The 19,118-nt window shown below is 44.5% G+C and overlaps 1 protein-coding gene across 9 annotated transcripts in view; it reads right to left on the bottom strand.

Moving 5' to 3' along the window:
- Window positions 1-16,658, bottom strand: part of LOC111853501 (ras/Rap GTPase-activating protein SynGAP-like) — a 90,483-nt gene extending 73,825 nt beyond the window's left edge. For 7 of the 9 annotated variants that reach the window (XR_002840466.2, XM_023830448.2, XM_023830453.2 and 4 more), the window contains exon 1: window positions 16,151-16,658. Coding sequence is in view for 8 of the 9 variants with exons in the window: in XM_023830448.2 (XP_023686216.2) it covers window positions 16,151-16,172 (22 nt within the window). In the remaining variant the exon portion in view is untranslated. Of the gene's footprint in view, window positions 1-5,424; window positions 5,559-16,150 lie in introns of those variants that run through there. The other 2 variants (XM_023830450.2, XM_023830449.2) reach the window with 2 other exon arrangements.
- Between the last annotated feature and the right edge of the window lie 2,460 nt (window positions 16,659-19,118).

The following is a 19,118-nucleotide window of genomic DNA, read 5'->3' as shown; positions in this document are numbered from 1 at the left end:
AAGTAATGAACTATTTTAATTGCTTCATCAAAGTAATGTAGCTTATTATTTTTTGATTTCTAATAACTGTTTTAAACTGCACAGTAATGCTGAAAAGTCCCAGTGACTCTGCTAACTCCTGTAGACTGGAAATATGCTAAAAAAACATGTCTGTACGGCAAAGAAGCACACTGTTACAAGCAACTAGTTAGTCCTCAAAACTGACTGTATATTAGTGGTCTAGACCAAATCTACCTAAATATTATTTGTTACATGTCTGTTATATGTTGCATGCGTGTTATATGTTACATGCGTGTTATGTTACATTGCAATCAGCCGTATATAACTGCCCAGTGCTGCTCTCAGTGTTTCACAGCTTCAGGAAAATGAGAGACGTCAGTCTTTGGACACCAAGGTACTGTTTTTGGTTCATTACACTTTTATAGAAAAGTGAGAGTTTGATCAGTTCATGAATAATAAATGTATTTGTTCCTACAAAAGGGGACAGTTGGCTAATACTGGCTTTTGCCCAAAATTCCTGATTCATTAACAAGCAAATGCTCTACAGTTTTATGACATTCTGGTCAGTGCTCCAGTTCCTAGCAATACACAAGCAACCTGAACAAATTTATTTCGAATCACATTTTTCAAATTCATTTAAAACAATGTACTGGGTGCCTGACATGTGCATTTTGTTTAATGAACTTCTTCCTGGAGGCACTAAACAATGTGAATGGCGTTGGCTTGCGAAGGCGTTATTCTCTATCTGCAATGACCAACGAGCATCGCCAAATGTCCTAGTAATGTCCCAGACAGCAGATTTGTGAAACGGCGCTCATGTCCCTCTCAGGCCTCCAATGAGGGTTATAAATAAAGTGACACAGATTGTTGGTGAAAAGTTTTCATTGTGAAACTTTGCAGCTGAAGCAGAACCATTGCAGGGGGTGAAGGTTGGGGGAAAACAGATAAAGGAATTTGATTATAATCCCAAGGCTGACCTTCCTATGGCACTTATAGCTTAATCAAAGCATTTTCTGAGCAGAAACCAGGCATAAGGGCTGTAAAAAACTACAACCTTGATACTGCTGAACAGTTATCATATTAAATATCTAGTTTAATTCAGGTAAGACAATAAACACTAAGAAAAGTGTTTTGTTGATATCTTACAGTTTTGTTTCCTGGATTTTAAAAAACATTTACAATTAAAGCTTTAAGTTTTGATTAGGCATACCTCCAAGACACACCTTTTGAAATATCTCGGTATATGTATTTAAAATGATATTTAAATAAACGATTAATATTTTGGCATTGAAACCCCCAGGTTCCCCTAAATAAGTTTGCCCAACTAAACCTCGTTGTTTGTGTCAATACCCTCTTTCCACATGGCGTCACTGTTGCTACACTTTTTAAATGTAAAGCACAGGAAACAAGGTTACTGCCCAAGAGATGTCACTTCCGAAACACCCACTCTCGCTCACTCTTTTGCTATTTCACGCCCCCAGCCCGTTGCCATGGTGACTCAGAAAAGAATAGAATAGATGTGAGTGTTAAAAAGGCTGATGATCAGAGAGGAAAGACTGGGGAGAGGATGGACAGAGCAGGAGAGGGATGGAGGAAGAAGGGGAGTGGGAGAAAGGAAGGGAGCTGGGGACTGACAACACATGGAAGGAGGAAATGCTGAAACGGGGGAGTGTGGGAGAGAAGAAAAGAGGAGTAGAGCTGGACTTCCAGGGAAAGTGAGGGAAGCAAAGAGGATTAAGCAATTATAACAAGTCAGAAGAGGGGAGAGTGAGTGAGAGAGAGAGAGAGAGAGAGATGGGGGACGAAGGAGGTATACAGGGAAGGAGGACACTTTTTTGGAAAAGGTGCCCATATTCTGTTCCCATAGCAACCCAGCCACATATGAAATACTGTCTTGTTTTTTGGCGTCTCTCTCTCTCTCTCTCTCTCTCTCTCTCTCTCTCTCTCCTTTCCTTGCATGTCTGCATGACGGTCAGCAAAACAGAGGACGCGGCAAAGCCAAAAAGACAGCAGGGTAACTGCGGGGCAGGCCTCGCCGGCCGCGGGGATTAGTAGCTCGTGGAACTTGGGGCGGCAGGACACTGGGATTAGAGCTTTAGTGGAGACTTTGAATGTAAGACTTTAGAACGACGCAGTCGCACGCAGAGCTGCACGACACTGCACACACACTGCACACACACTGCACACACACTGCACAATGAAGACTGAACTTTACCGCCAAGTCACTGATGGCCTCACTGCTCCATACATGCCCCCCCCTCTCCCCCTTTTTCTCAACCCATCTGTCTTTCAGCCCCCTCCTATAGCCTGTGCCACCACTCTCTCCCTCCCAACCTCTCGCTCTCTCTCTCTTCCTCTCATGCCACCATCTCCGTTTCCCTTTCTTTCCTAAATCCAGTCAGGTAACATTCAGGGAAGGCGGACTCTCGGGGAGGGAACAGCAGCGCGGCGGCGGACGTGGACGGCCAGCCGCGGTCAGAGTCCTCGATTAGCACCGGCAAAGGCTGCCTTTCCCTTCCCCTCTCTCCCCCTTTGCTCTCTGTCTTCCAGCCAGCCCATCTATGGGGCTCTGCTGCCAGACCTCAGTGTCTGGTGCCAAATTACAGTCATGTCTGATTAGAACAGCACGCATATGCACATGTCTCAGCGCCCTTTGCCTGTTCATCAGAAAAGAAAAAAAGCATCATTCCAGAACACCTCCAGTTCTGATTATGCGGCCACACTTTCAGTCACACCGCCTCAGCTGTTTTTAGCTCGTCTGTGTGTTTGCTCGTCTTTTTTCTTTTCGGAGGTGCAGGGTGGAAGGTCTTGAGACATTTATCTGTCAGATCCATCCATCTTCCAGGTGAGAGCAGCAGTAGCTCCAGCCATACATTCACATATTTATGTGCCGGCGAATAAATTAAAGCCTCCTTCTGAAATATCTTTTTGACGTTGCCTGGTAATGTACGATTTCTGCCACGAGCTGGATAAATACTCTGATGCTTAAATTAGGAAAGAAATGACCCAGTTCTAAAACTCCTCCAAGTAATTTGACACTCAATTACTTTTATTAACTTAAAATATATGTGTTGCTACACTTGTCCAGCTCTGCGCTTCCTCCCTGATTTTTGAGAATTCCCCAATGCTGTTTGCCTCACGGTTTCTCTTGATAAAAGCTTGTGTCAAATAAATTATTATAATATGTGACTCCTGACAGTATAATTAAGTGCCATCTGCCTATACAGTAATTAGGTTTCAGACCTATTTGTCTGTTTACAAATGATATGTATTTCTTATATACTTAATTAACAAAAATCACATAAATACTCCCATAGCCAAATGCTTCTTAACAGCAGATTTTAGTTTATAATAAATTTATTTTAATAGGAGGTGGGCCATTATATATATACACACACACACACACACATATATATATAGCTATATATAATGTGTTTTGTATTTGCTATTCCTGATTTTTGGCTCTTTTATCGCCACAGTGTGACAGATATTTCAAAATTTATATCAGTGTTTCATTAGTGGATGGCTACGTCAATGTGCATTTGGTGTGTGCGTGTGTGTGTGGTTGTGTGTGCATGCTCTATTAAGTATGTGTGGTTGGGTTTTGGCCCCAAGAGATGAAGGATAATTATACTCAGCCGTCCTAAATCCAGAGATAGACAGAGAACTGTGTCATTGTTTCATTACGCTAAGGACACACACCTCACCTCACTGAGCTCGTACCGATGCCTTGGGCTAAGAATGTAAAGGAATCTTCTTATTGAGAAAAAGAAATGAAAAGCAGGGCGAAAGAAACTCAAAGCTGCGTTAGGGAAGCACTCAGCTTCAGCTTCAGCTGACCATGGCCTGCGGAAGGCGTGTAGTCGGGAGAATTACGCTATACCCACATGAGGGGAGAAAGAGTGAAATACTGACCAAGGCAGAGAATGTGTGTCATTGTGGGCAGACGGTGCCACTTTGCCCTTGATGGGGGCTATTTCTGTGGCTTTTCCTCAGAAGAGAGCCGGCGCGGCGCGTGGCCGCAGAGAGCGACACGAGTCAAGAAATCGAAGTAACAGTTCCACTGGCACCTCTGAGTTCTGTCTGGATCCAGCTGAGGACATGGAGACCCAACTGCGAGGCACGGCGCTTACATAACAGCAATCTGAAATGAATTCAAAGACGACGGCATCCTTGAATTGCATCTACTCTCCAGGGGGAATTTGACTGGTTGAAGAAAATTCAGGCAAAAAATAAAAAAATAAAAAATAACAGCACTCGCTTCATACTGCCTCGTGAAAAGAGGAAAAAAAGGATAAGAGAAAACAAGCGAGAAGATGGGTTGAGAATGGCGTGTGAAACGGCTTCTTGTGACTCAGTATACATGAAATGTTACAGGCTGCTGTCTTGAGTTTGTAACTCTGTTATTGACACCAAACAAAACAGTTAGCAGCTGAGTTTTAGCTGGTAACACGACCCATGCTGCTTGTGGCAGGGCCAAGACTGCAGTGCATAAAATACAACAATCAATAATAGTGCTGACCAAGGAATAATAACCCATACATCCATTCATCCATCCGTCCATATATACAACCAGTCATCCAACCATCCATCCATACATTTTCATTCAATTTTGGAGAATCAGGTTTATGGTAGAGGGCCGACCCCAGGAAACAGAGAATCGAGAAAAGGCTGCATCCTACAGAGGACCCCAGACCATCGCGGAATAAACAACATAAATTAAAATGAAGTGATAGAAACTGCGCATTAACATAACCTGCAGAGCACTATTCTCATTTTCTGCCATTAGATGTTGTCATGAATTCTCTCGTCAGTATTTCATTCAATGTACAAAAACTCCTGGCAAATCGCACCACCCACAACGGCGAGCATATAAAAAGAACCACTTTGAACTCTGTGACCACGCTCTCAAATGGCCGACCGTGGTACGTCCTGCGACGAATACATAAGCCAGCCCTGTCAGAACGATGTAGCTGCTCGCTCCAAAACAGCTCGTCACTCTGCCCCCAGCTTGGCAGAACCGCGTCCGTCTTACAGTGATCTAATGCAGCTAGTATGAAGCAAATCGCTGGCCAGCAGCATGCCAATTCTGCCACTTAGTACAAACCCTGTGCGCGTCCAAATACGGCCAGCAGGTGGTGCAGCGGTTTAGGATGCAGATGTGTACACTGAAGGAGAGTCTCTGCTGTTGAACTCTTTCAGCAAGCAATTTTAACCAAAAAAAAAAAAAAAACGAATCTAAGTGCTCAGGTATAATTATAGGCTGCTTTGGAAAACAGGAACAGACAAGAAAAAATCACAGGGAGTCTCACAAAAGATCTTCAACAAGTAGTATTTTATACAGTCTAGAGATTAATCTGAAGGATCGATCTGCCAAAACTAAGAAATGCAGCGCAAGTTAGATTAGATGCACAGGGTACTCACAAATCATCTGTTCTTTTCGTCTCTTTAGACTCTGTCTGTTGTCATTGGAAACGCAGTCAAATCCATTGATCAATTACTGAATCTGTCACGTGGAGATAAATCCGAAACGGTCTCAGCATCGTTACTGAAATCTGAAGCGTTCTAAACTTATACACAAAAGCAGATTGTAGAGAACCAAGAAGGCAGCTATAGATAGCAAAGTGAATTAAATATGGTGGAAACTGAAAGGGAAAATTGTTAAGTGTGTGACTGGCGCTATACAGGAAATAAAGTCACTATTGAGGGCGCCCAGTAATGCCTGATGCTTGGGTAGATACACCCGCTGATCCTGCCATGTTGACGGCAACAGCTAAGTATTCCTCGCCGAACAACGACACAGCCGAAGTTCTGAGAACATCTGAAGATGATTGTAACCCACCTCCACCCCATCTTCATCTTCTATCCTCAGTTCGAGATGCCCTAAAAGAGGCGGGTGGGCAACCCCAGCCCCCAGCAGCCAGCTGCAATCCCTCCAGAACATTCCAAACCATGGACGATGTAGGAATGCTGCCAAACCAACACCCACTGCCTTGGTCTGAAGGACTTCTGCCTTGTAAATTGTTTCGAGCGGAATAACCGGCGAGCACGCTGCTTAAAGACATTCATTTCTCACTCTCCATGCCCTGAGAGATTTTAAATAGTGAAACTTCGGATCCAAAGAGGGAGAACAGCATGAGACACCCCGGGAACACAACAGGAAAGCAGCCTCGTTTGATTATAGCCAAAAATAGCCCGTCCTCTCTAAAGCCCTTTCTTATATAACCTTTGTTTAGTTTGCTTCTCACAACTGGCTTATGTGTGATAGCATTGCTTGTGTTAAGATTCTAAATTAAAGTTAATATGATAATATTGTTTGCAAGTCCAAGATTGTGTTTTTACACCTATTATATGTTGTAAGACGTAATAAATACAAAAAGGGCACTAAGTACGGTGTTTGCGTTATTATCATCAATGAAACAAATGCTGCATCACGCCAGCGAATGTGACCTGACTCATGGGAGACGCATCCACCTGGATTTAGAAGCCCTTGGTCTCTGTGGTATGTCACATTCCGGATAGAATTCCAACAACTGTCATGGAGTCTCCACTTTTTGTACCTGGGGTGAAAAGGAAGGCATTGCTTCCCATCCCGAATTCTCTACCCGCCGCGAAATGCTGTCGTTTTTTTTTTGTTTTGGTTTTTTTTTAACAAACATTTACAAAAATGCTGTCCAATCAGCACGATCGTTATCACTCTCTCCCGCTCGCCGCTTAGCGTCGCACTCGCCGTTGGTCGTTTCGCGAGGTGTTACGAGGCCAGCTCTGTAGAACGCCGTGACATCACAGCGGAGCGGATGGGGGATCTGCTGTCATTGGCTGGCACGGGACAGAGCACCCAGTGGGGGCCTTCGTGCTTATGGGCGAGGTGGGGCTACCTCAGGCCTGGGCTATCTGGCAAGTCATGGGGAAAGGCTCTGCTGCCCGTTCCAGACACATGTCCATGTGTTTACAGTCCAGGTCCATTGCGAGCAGAGCCTTTCTTTACCTAAGTCACCAGTAATACATCCTGCACTACAGACGCTTTTAGACCAAAGGCCCAGATAAAAGGTGATGTTACACAAGGTCACATGTACAAAGGCCCTTCTACACAAAATGCACAGCCGTAAAATCATAAATTTAGTTCACTCATTCGTTCTTTTGCATGACTTTGCAGGATGTCACATCCATTCAATCTTAATTCTATTCCACACACCATGTGAAATTTGCTTCAGCCATCACTGAGATCCTCGTTAATCATCTGTGCTGTACGACATCAAATCTCCATCATCGGGTCAAAACTGCCCTCACCTCTACTGCAGCGAGTTGTTTAGCATACAGTGTACACACACACACACACAAACACACGCACATACACACACACACACACACGCACTTGTATTTTGAATTATTCTGTTCAGCGCGCTTACATAAGTATACAATGTCACCAAAAAGTCACTGGCAAATTATAGGCATGCAAGTATTCAAAAAAAAAATCAGTATTTGCTGCTTTGTATTTCCTGAATTACTGCTCCCACTTCAAGTACTTTTTTGGTGTTTTGTGGGTGTCCAGAGAACCTATTCCTAGTGAATATTAAACACTTGACTGCATTTCAGCCATTTAACATACCCAGGTTATAATTAACCATAACGTGTTAAGCATATTCTTAAACACCATTGCCAAGCTTGCAGTAGACACTTTGGATGGAGATCTCAGGTGCTTTAAGCACTTGCAGATGCTCTATTGATGAAGCTATCTCAGGCAGCACCTTCGCAGAGTGTCTGGACCCCGGCAGACCAACCCCAGGCCAGGTGCCGCAAACGGGAGGTAGAGCTTTCTTGTATGTCTGGTGTCAGACGCTGCATTTCTTTCTGCCATGAGCGAGACCCATGTGCTTAATCCATCAAAACGGCAAAGAAACGGCAGAGGGTAGATGGCAATCTGCGGAGCCGAGTGACATGATGAATCGAGGCGGGGGGGGTGGGACAAGGGGGTGCCGTCCCTGCAAGGGAAGCGGTCGACGGATTTGCGCCGGAGAGTTGAGTACATGCTGTACTCCATGACAGCAGCCTAGGAGAGGAACCCAGGGAGATGAGCAGGACAGCCTGACTTCCTGGGGTTTAATGTGCCCCGACGTCCCAAGCTGCAACGTGCTATTCTGCAAAGCAACAACAACAAGAGCTCCACAGCTTCCAAACATTCCCCCCCCCCCCAAAAAAAAGAAAAAAATTGGCAGGGTGGGGTCTTCTTGTAGCAGCTGTGGTCACAGCCAGGAACAAGTGGCAGGAAGCCAGCATTTGGGGAGGGGGGGGGGGGGCGCAATCCCAGCTCGCGCTCTGGTCACAGTTCAACTCGTTTCGGGATGGGTGGGGCCACAAGGCGGTGCCAGTGGTGTCATGGTAACCTGGGTCTGCCACACGAGGTGAGCGAATCAGGTTTTAAAGGGGCGGCGCCTAATCGCCCAAGGGAACGATGGCGAGACGCAGGGAGCTGAAAGTCACCTGAGGGCAGCAGGCAGGAAAGGGCAGAAGCGCTTAGGGTGACAAGCTGCGAATTTATCATTCACCAAACAGACCGGCGATTACCCAGAGTTTCACTTTCAACAGTCTGTTGACTCATGCCATCGCAGTTAAAAAGTCTTTTGTCCTTCTTACCAGCATATATGATTAACTGCACAATAAGACGGCAAAATATCTTTGTCCAGAGAATAAAAATATTGCTTTGCCCTTCAGTCTTTGACACCCACAGACCTCTCTTTTTATGTCCAAGGTTGGAATCCCGGAACAAATCCAGAAATGATTCAGGTCGACATTCCCACAGGTTCTGTAACGGCTTGGAAACACGCTCCGGTTTCTGGTCTGGGGCAACCAGGCGGTCGGACCGAGCTGATGAATCCCGGACGGGATTCTGCTCTTTTGCCGCAGGGTTGAGACTCGCAGCTCAACCCCAGTAAGACACTTCAGACGCGAGCCGCTTTACTGCAAGCGGCCTAGAAAACCGAAGCCCTGCTGAGCAAACAAATTACAATTTTAATGCGTCCCACATATAGAGGCCAAACAGCAGGATGCTCACTGTGTGGCACAAGGCTGCCTCTCACTATCAGGCACTCGTAAGGTTTCACTTTCCCGACGGACAAAATCTCCCGCTTAGGGCAAGGAATACTGTCTGCCCTTACGTTATTATTATACATGATTATTTTTTTTCTTAAACTTGTGATTGTACATAAAACGTTGCCAGTCCCTGCACTCCAGTCACGCACAAGCTTGCGGCTTCCTCTCCTCTTTTTTCCGTCTTTGACCGTGTGGGTAGGAATCAGATAGCCGATCGATGGCGGCTATCGTTCACGCTGCCAGATCCTCCGCAGGCTGAGAAGCGGCGCTCTGACGGGGCACAGATGCTCACTGGGAACAGGCGCTAACAACCAACCCCCTCCCCAGTCACTGAGAAGCCAGCAGGCCTCACTGAGAGGGGTCACCCAGGTCACCTGCCTCAATGTACGTGATACAGGAACAAGTGGAACGTGAGGAGAGCAGAAACCAACCTGACTGACCCACATGATCCCGTCTGCACTAGTGACACTAATCGTGCGACACCATGGGAAAAGTGTCATCGCTCCAGGACTAGCCTTCTGGAAACGTCCATATGCTTCCCCAGATGTACCTGATATCTGTGCCGCACACACTGGCAGCTGACCTAAGGGGGGGTGATTGGGTGCTCGAAGCCGGCTTCCTGCCCACTGAACGCCAGTCCCACCTGCGTCGGCCCCCCCATGATATCTCCACACCGTATCCCAAGAGGCTCTTCACGGTTACCAACGGCCGCCATGTGAACCTTGCATCGCACCCCTGTCCCAAATGGCTGCTATAGCAGGGGGTGAACTGGGAGGAAATGACCTCAACGGCAGCAGAAGCAGCAGAGGGGGCAAGAATAGCCAGGTTGTTGAAGGTGTCATTTCTGTGAAAACATTAGCAGACGCTGAACTTGTATGTTCCAGCACTAAAGGCGCACAAAGTGCTCACAGCGACCGCATGCTGAGGGATGCAGCAGCAAGACTGTAACCTACAGGACCTTGCCAGACGGTCACAGGTCCCAGCAGGCTGGGCACCCCACAGGGAGGCAATGTACTCTGGGTTATGCCCAGTGGCTGGGCTGTAAATATATTTCAAGGCGGATGGTGGGGGGGGGGTGGCGGGGGGAGATTGCACAGTCCAGTTAAACTACGTTACGAACCAGAGTCAGTTGAGTAGCCCTGATATGTTCAGCAGATTAAAATTTACACAAGTGAAATTACACTGAACAATTTAGGAAGATACTGAGGGGGGGGGGGTATATTTCCAAAGGCATCTGCATGCGCCGCATGACAAGCCGAGTCCTGGTTATGCCACAGAACAGGCCTCCCAAGCTAATGACTGTTTATTCCACTGCACTTGACTGGCAGAGTAAATGCTTCATAAACGTCGCAGATCCATCCAGGCATAGAAAGCCGAGGGGGGGCGGGGGGGGGGGGGGTTCTCCCCGCAGCTGGGGGCCACTTCAAGGCTCACTTTGGCTACCATGACTACAGACCTAACAGAAGCTCCGATGAATGAAGCTGGGGCTTCCAATGGCAGGATCCTCGTCACCTGGGCGGCATGTTCGGCCGCTGCACTTCCTCCGCAAAGGCGGCAGGCGGCCATCCGCAGCCGGGCCTGCGGTTTCCTGTCGCAGCCTGCAGCCTTTGTAAAGTTCTCCAAACGATTGCACAGCCTCCATTAAATCTCGATTTTCAGTCCTGTGCCGGTTGTTTCGAGGTTTTAGATATAGCGTATAGACTTCATTCTGAAGCTGTATTTGATAGAAACGAGGATATACCGCGAGAGGTCATTCCCACAAAGAGAGACTATTTCACACGCCTCGCAGATGCAGCCCCAGAGACCCTTGAAGGGTCCAATTTGCTGCCGGGGTGATTGTGGTTTCCAGCAGCCCCTGAGTCGCCTCCTCCGGAGCCCCGCCAGTCCGCAGCGGCCTTGACCTCACCCCGACCTTCATCCTCCTGATCAGTACCCCTACTTAAGCAGCGTCACCCCAGTGTCGGGTTTCACCCCATGATCCCAATGATGCATTTTTACCCCCACAGCCAGCTCAGGAAAATGCACCCTAAAGCTCCGATTTCAACATTCGGTTTTCTAACACGAGGAAGAGGAGAAGCAGCGCCCACACCGATCGAGCATCTCAAGGTGGCATTGAGACGTCTCCTGTTATGGGTTCACTGCTGCTTTAATTTTTTTCCACTCATTGGTGCATATTTTAGCGATTCAGTTGCTTAGCAAATGCTCTTGCGGCAGGCAGCCTACACACCGAAAACTGTAACACGCTTATCCTCATGCACAGCACCTTACTGAAGGGAATCAGGTTACGTATCTGAAAAAAAAGCTCCTGTAATGGTACTTGACCCAACAACATGCTGGACACAAACCCAGCTTTCAGAATGCGCTATTAATCCCTCAGTGGGTTTTTGGGATTTAGTGAAACTGACACGGTTATCTGAATCAAACATGCATCAGAAATGTGGGGGAGGGGGGGGCGAGGTAGGCCGGCTTTATCTGAACTTTGCAGCTTGTCTCCCTCCCAGTGCTGAGTGCAAACAGGTGACTCGCTGTAAATGTGACGCTGAGTGAGCATAAGCGAAAAAAGAACACAAAACACATTTCAACGCAGGTGTGAGAAGCAGTGGGCGTGGCTATCTCAGGAGAGGGGGCGTCGGTCACTAGGATCCTTCATGCTGATTCGTTACACCTGTCCCTCATGTATAACTGACAGTACAAATTTACATGTTCTGTGCTCTCTGTTTGTGATTGGCTGAGGTATCCCACAGGGGAGCTCCGCCCAGGCCGGTGTGCACATGAGCGGAAGAGAGACACTTCATTACAGTTCACATTTGCTCAGCGTGGTACAAATAACCACAGTGACCACAATCCAGCATCTGATATATTTCACGCACTGCATATTTATTAAAAGCATTTGCACACGGTTGACGCGGTTCAATGGCAGATCGCCTTTCGGGGTCTGACCCTGGACTCTTTTGGGTCCAGTTTCTGATCCCCTGCATTACCTCCATCTGCTCGGTACCTCGACACATAAACCTACTCTGGAAGGTAAATTTACCTAACAGAATGACATTGAAACCCAAATCAATCCAATTAAACATAATCGCAAGGAGCCGCAGAGTGTAAAATGGATATTTCCAAGTCTTCCATTCTTTACATTGTATTTCATTATAACATTTAAAGCTGACACTCATTGCTTTTTACCTCTGATATGTGCAAGTATAATATACAGGCCTATACACACACACACATGCACCAGACAAATGGCCATTACTCCTACAGGAACGTTTATGACATTCCATTCTAAATCCATAGGTATCAATATGGATGTGGTCCTTCCTTTACAGCTATAATAGCTGCCACTCTTCTGGGAAGGTTCTGGAGAGTGTCTGTGGGAATTTTTGCCCATTCATCCAGGAGAGCATTTCTGAAGTCAGGCACTGATGTTGGACATGAAGACCTGGTTCACAATCTCCATTCTAGTTCATCCCGAAGGTGTTTGATGGGGTTGAGGTCAGGGCTCTGTGTGGGCCAGTCGAGTTCTTCCATACCAAACTCACCCAACCATATTTTTATGGACTTTGCTTTGTGCACTGGGACAACTAGAACAGAAAAGGGCCTTCCCCAAAACGTTCTCACTAAGTTGTAAGTAGAGAATTGTCCAAAATGACTTGGTATGAAGCATGAAGTGTTCTCCTGACTGGAACTAAGGGGTCTAGCTCAACCCCTGAAAAACAACCTCATGCCATTATCCCACCTTCACTAAACTTCACAGTTGACACAATGCAATCAGGCAGGTAAAGTTCTCCTGGCATCCGCCAAACCTAGACTGATCCATTAGACTGCCACACAGAGACGTGTGATTTGTCACTCCACAGAACACATTTCCACTGCTCCAGAGTCCAGTGGCAGTGTGCTTTACACCACTCCATCCGACCGTTGGCGTTGTGGTGATGCGAGGCTTACAGGCAGCTGCTCGGCCATGGAAGCCCGGTCCATGAAGCTCCCAGAGCAGTATTTGTGCTGTGGTTAATGCCAGAGGAAGTTTGGAACTCTGCAGTTACTGAGTCAACGGAGCGTTTGGTGACTTTCACACACTATGCGCCTCAGCACTCTGTGACCCCGTCTGTTATTTTACATGGTCTGACACTTCATGGCTCACTGTCTGTTTCCTAAACACTTCCACTTTGCAATAATACCTCTTACAGTTGACTGTGGAATATCTAGCAGGAAAGAACTTTCATGAACTGACTTATTCTATGACAGCACCATGCTTGAATTCACTGAGCCCTTCAGAAGGACCCATCCTTTCACTAAGAAAGAAACCTGACTGCATGGCTAGGTGCTTGATTTTATACAGCTGTGGCAATGGGTCTGAATGAAAGACCTAAATTCAATGACTGAGAGGCATGTTCCAATACCTTTGTCCATATAATGTGTGTGTGTGTGTGTGTGTGTGTGTGTGTGTGTGTGTGTATGTGAGTGTGTGCAAACAAACAGTACTAGTCAAATGTTTGGACACACTAAGCCACAAGGAGACTGAAAGATAGCAGCCAAGTGCTCAGCATATGTGTGTGTGTGTGTGTGTGAGTGTGTGTTTTACCATGACAACAGATTGGAAAGCATTTCATATATTTACTGAAAACCATTTGTTGTTACGTGCAAGAGAACTTTAAGCAAATAAATAAATTATGGGCTAAGTCTTATTTTCAGCACTGGTGTGTGGTGATTAACAAGTAACAATGTGCAGTGATGATGTGAATAACAAGAAAAACGTTCCTCCTGTGACAAATGAGGAAGTTAGCTTCACGGTGACACCGCATGACAAGGTGGCCTTAATGTGGCTTAACACGTAAAGACATCTTGCTTAAAGGTTGGCTTGGGATGTATAAACATTTACCTAAAAATAACCCACATAAATGAAAAATTAAATGGAGTCTCAATTAGCAACAAGTTAATGTCTGCTTCAGAGGGATACATCCCAGACATAAATGTTAACGACACTCTTGATTGAAAGTTAAATGGTTTAATTGCTATTCATAATGTACAAAGTTCATAATACAATGTTTCGTTGCTTATTTTAAAATGTCATCTGTCCTGTTTTTAACACCATTTAAATTGCTGTTTACTATTTAATTATGTCTTATTTTAGTTATTATAATTTTTTTTTTTTTTTGCCATATTAACAACATAACAGTAACTGACCTCAATTATGGTGCCAGTAACCAATATGGATTTACAATGCAAGACCTGAAGCTTCTTTAACAGGATGCATTAGGATGTAGTAAAAGCTTAAAGTAAATCCCGCTGTTCAGTATCAAGACTCAATCAAAGATTTGAGAACTTGCCGATGCAATTCTGAACACTACACAAAGGCATGGAAGAACAAATTAAAACTAACTTCTGCACTGCACTCTTGCATCGTGGGAAAATGACCCATTCGCATCTTCGTGGTACTTTATTTTGGGCACTTGCCAGCATCGTTCCATGTCCTAATGCTTTTCCTAATGTTGGTGTGCAGGAATAATGGACACTATTTTCCCTTTAAATTTATCGGCTTCAACGATGGTAGCTTAATTGACTGTACAAAGGGTGCATTACTTTGACAGTTCTGAGAAGATGCACTTCACTATGTAATCCATATGCACTTTAATCAGTATCACGGCCCCCAAATGGGGATGCCGCCTCTTCTATTTTAATCTATTTGAGTGCATTACACATAAATATTCAGACTACAAGGACGTCATAATTGCAGCTGATCACACATATTACGACCCAAAAGACACGTGTGGAGTTTAATTTTCGCCAGCGCTGTCAGTTACCTCCTGCCATTGCTCAGGGTTGAGGTTTGTCTTTTGTGAACGTGCCGTACACACAGCAACAGGGACCGGTTCCCGTTCAGGACCCTGCAGCGGCTGCAGCCGCCACTTTGTCGCACGGGCGGACAGGCTCGCGCACACACTCCAAGTACTCATTAATAAGGACTGAAGTAAGGTGACGTTTGAGCAAGGCAAAATATCATCCAATCAGGATGGAATGACATAAAAGTCTTTAAGAGGCGCACTAAGTTATTTTTACTATCACAAAAGCAAAGTAGCCTACGAAAAAAAAAAACATTATTCAAATGAGACCATGGACTGAAATGGATTTCCAGACTTTAGGTCGATATGAGAGGAAAACGTTCTTTCTTACATTTAATTTAGTTTCTTCACATCTTGTTGACAATTGCATGACATTCCTTGATAGTACGATGACTTACTTACATGAAATGTATAGCCTATGTGTGTCCTTAACGTTAGGCTGCGGCTTGGTGTAATACTACTTTTTTTTAAGAGGGCTCTGAGATTGTTAAATATAAAAGACTGTTACTGATGCTTAATGAAACGGCTGGTCAAGAATTCGTAGCACTAATCGTCACTGTGCAAGTGATTCCGAGAAAATGACTTTAAAGTAACCCCGAGTTCTAGTTTACACAGCTGCAGCATCGTTCAACTCCTGAGGACTTTGAGAATAAATCTGAATATTGGCTTCAGAAAGTGGTGATTTCGCTGTGTTTACTTTAATTTAGATCTACGGACTTAATTGGTGCTTTGCAAGATAAATCTTTCATATGGAACTAATCTCCACCTCTCACGCATACAGCCATCTCGATCATCAGAAGCTGCAGGAGCTCTCATCATTTAACCTATAAACATGCATTCCTTCAGATTCATAAGAGACTCCAATAAACATCATCACAGTCTGTGAGGAAAAAAAGGTATATGGACATACTATTTGCATGAATGAAGCAAACTGACACACAACGATCTAGCCTACTGTACTGATACTACGGAAGCACAGGTATGTAGAAATATACTGGCACATAGTACAGAACAATGACATACTGGAACCGCACCACAAATAAATTCACCACATTTCCCACTATGCCGCTTGCTGCACCCATATTTCTAGAGCAGGAGAGAGTGAGGAAGAGAGAGAGTGAGTGAGAGAGAGAGAGGGAGAGAGAGAGGGAGAGAGAGACCGAGAGGGAGAGAGAAAGAGAGGGAGGGAGGGAGATGCGGTGGTGAAATATATCAGTTCTTACCTTGAAAGGGAACATAGGACATGTTCCAAAGGCATTGAACGTGGTCTTCGGGTCTCGGCAATACCTCCGCGCGTAAAAAAGAGAGATTACCACTTCAACCGGGCGCAAAAATAAATAAATAATTTATATCATGTACAAATGTAGGCGGCGTTGAAAGATATTCCAGTGATTTAAAGGAAAACGGAATGTTACAATCCACGTCCGCTTAGAGCCATTTGCGGCGGAAAAAAAGAAATATATAGCTACACCTGTGCATATAAATTCTATATACAAATATATCACACGAGCAGAGGTGTGTGGAAAAAACACGAAAGAGAGAGAGAGAGAGGGAGAGAGAGAGATGGAGAGAGAGGGAGAGAAAGAGAGAGAGAGGAGGGAGTCTATGACTGCGCGTGTGTATTTCCCAGTATATATAATGTATTTGTTTCGTTCCCTCGCTACTTGAAGCATTAAAAGTCTATGGCCGTTCAATTTAAGCGTACTGTACAAAAAGGCTCTCTTTACTGCTGTCACACACGCACTCGCACGCACACTCACTCTCAGTCCCTCTTTCCCACACACACACACAGACACACGGACAGGCACTATATATATGGGGGGTGGGGGTGGTAAGGATGCCAATAACGAGCTCCCTATCTCACATTCTTTTCCTCTCCGTTTCAAACGTGGATGGCTTCGTATGCGCCTCTACTGATACGAATGCAGTTATTCCGGTTGATCGTGTTTAAGGACCGTGTATATAGTAAAGCAGATGCTAAATATGCGTTTGTTCGTGTCGAAGTTGCTGCTGATTGACGTAAAATTATTTTTACTTACTAGATATACTTCATATTCTGTAGCAGACAGGCCCACAGAAAAAAAAAGATTAGGAGAAAGGTGTTATCTTGACACTATTAGAATTATTATTAAAGCGTTTAATTGTCCGTTTAAGAAGGGAACAAAATGTTTTTCTGCGGTAAAAATATTTTTTTTATTAGATAGGCCTAATAATATACATATAATGATGCTTGGTTTGTTCTTATGTTCTGTAAGTAGCTGAATTTATAACGGGCTACTTAGAAATTACAATAAACCTCCACAATAATGCAACTAATATATGCTCCGCTGAACGTTGTAGATAGGTATATTCTACCAATTTTACCAAGTTCAAGCGGAATTAACTTTATGGTTCAACTGTGCAGGTGCACGGGCGATAATATGGAAACTGATGCGATGAATCTTTTGACAGCGGCATAGGAATGTGTACAATTTTACGGCGTGGAGCCAAGATGGCGATGCTCAGTTGGAGCAGTTTCCCTGCGAAGCGAGGACTCAATTTTAACACCATACTACCACCTGGCGGTAAAGCATAGTAATAACACCAAATGCGCAACGATACAATTTTTGGTTTACTGGACGTTAACTATATTTTTCCGTCATGGCATTTACAAGATAATTATGAATAAATATTTAAAATCTGCGTTTTATTTTAGCGGAGGGTGTACGTACTGTCCTAGTGAGTAAGTTCCAGTGAGATGAAACACCTCCCCCATCTAACTAAGGTCTGAACTGCTGTCCTCTTTTTCCAATGTTTGCACTTGTGTCTGTTGCTGCCGCAAACCTTCTAAGTTTGAACCTCAAGGGCTTATTGGTAATGAACCCATCAACTTCAGTCAACTGAGGTGGGAACACATGTTCAGAGACTTATATCTGCTGTAGAAGTGAGACTTCATTCATAAATCACAACAAGCCCTGCGGAGAAGATTCTTTTCAAACCAGGTACAATCCTTCTATTGTATTGTTTGGCTTTGCTTCTGTCCAAATTAAAACCATGAACTGATCTGTAATGGGTAATCCCATATTTTAAATCTGAAGTCTTATTGGGGGAAACTATTTTGTTCTCTGTAACTTTGTTATTATAAACCTTTACAAATCTTTATTCAGATGATACTTTTTATGTGGAACAACTCACAATGTTTATCAAATTTTTAATCCCCGGATATTTCCATTTGTAATTCTTATAAAGTGTACTAACATGTGACAGTGGTGACATAATGGTTATGGATGTGCACTTTTAATGGAAAGATTGCTAGTTTGAATCCTGGATCAGTGAGGTACCACACCCAAGCACTGCCCCCTGCTATGCCACAATGTCACATATGGGTTAAATGCAGAGGACACGTTTCATTGTTGTGTGCTGTGGTATGTCAATAATCACTTTCCCCGGTTACTAGAGCAGAGTCCTTCGTAGGAGCTGCCCAACAGCATCTCGGTTATGATTTCCTGTTCATGAAACACTGAGAAACCATAAAAAAGTATTACAACTATATATATAAAAAAAATATCTTCATTCAATGATGTTGCTTTTATTTGTAATGTTATTATTAAAATGCTTTTAACTATTAAGATTAAGGTTATCTGTAGGTTCCAGACCCCCCTGCGACCCTGAATAGGATGTGCGGTTTCACTAAATGGATGGACGGGTTATCTAAAGTTCCATAATAATTCCTTTTAGTCCTATTAAGGTCAAGCTGTGTTTGACACTCCCCCTGCTGGCTACTGGAGAACATCGACAAAAGCTGAGAGGTGGATGAGACCCAGATCACTGCTGACCTTTGGATGGATGGATGGATGGATAGATAGATAGATAGATAGATAGATAGATAGATAGATAGATAGATAGGCAAACAAATAAAAAAAATCATGTCTTAAATTCAGCTGAGATTTTCAAAAGGCCAAAAAATGCATCACTTTGCACTTTGGAGTGATGGCAGTCACTGGTGCAGTTTGACCGAGATCAACAGTGACCTGCTTTTCCACAGTGGCGATTAATGCGATGAATTCTTGACCTACCTTTTCATTTAACATGAGTAACACAGTCTTTTGTCTTTATCAATCTCAGTACCCTCTCGCTTTCCGCGAATCAAAGAGCCACCTCACTTCTGTTGTCCTTTCCTACACGCCTTGCTAGGTTTAAATATTATGACAA

Source organism: Paramormyrops kingsleyae, chromosome 23 (assembly GCF_048594095.1).
Source record: "Paramormyrops kingsleyae isolate MSU_618 chromosome 23, PKINGS_0.4, whole genome shotgun sequence".
NCBI classification, from domain to species: Eukaryota; Metazoa; Chordata; class Actinopteri; order Osteoglossiformes; family Mormyridae; genus Paramormyrops; species Paramormyrops kingsleyae.
The sequence above is the reverse complement of the archived record's forward strand: the minus strand, read 5'-3'. Positions and strand labels throughout refer to the sequence as shown.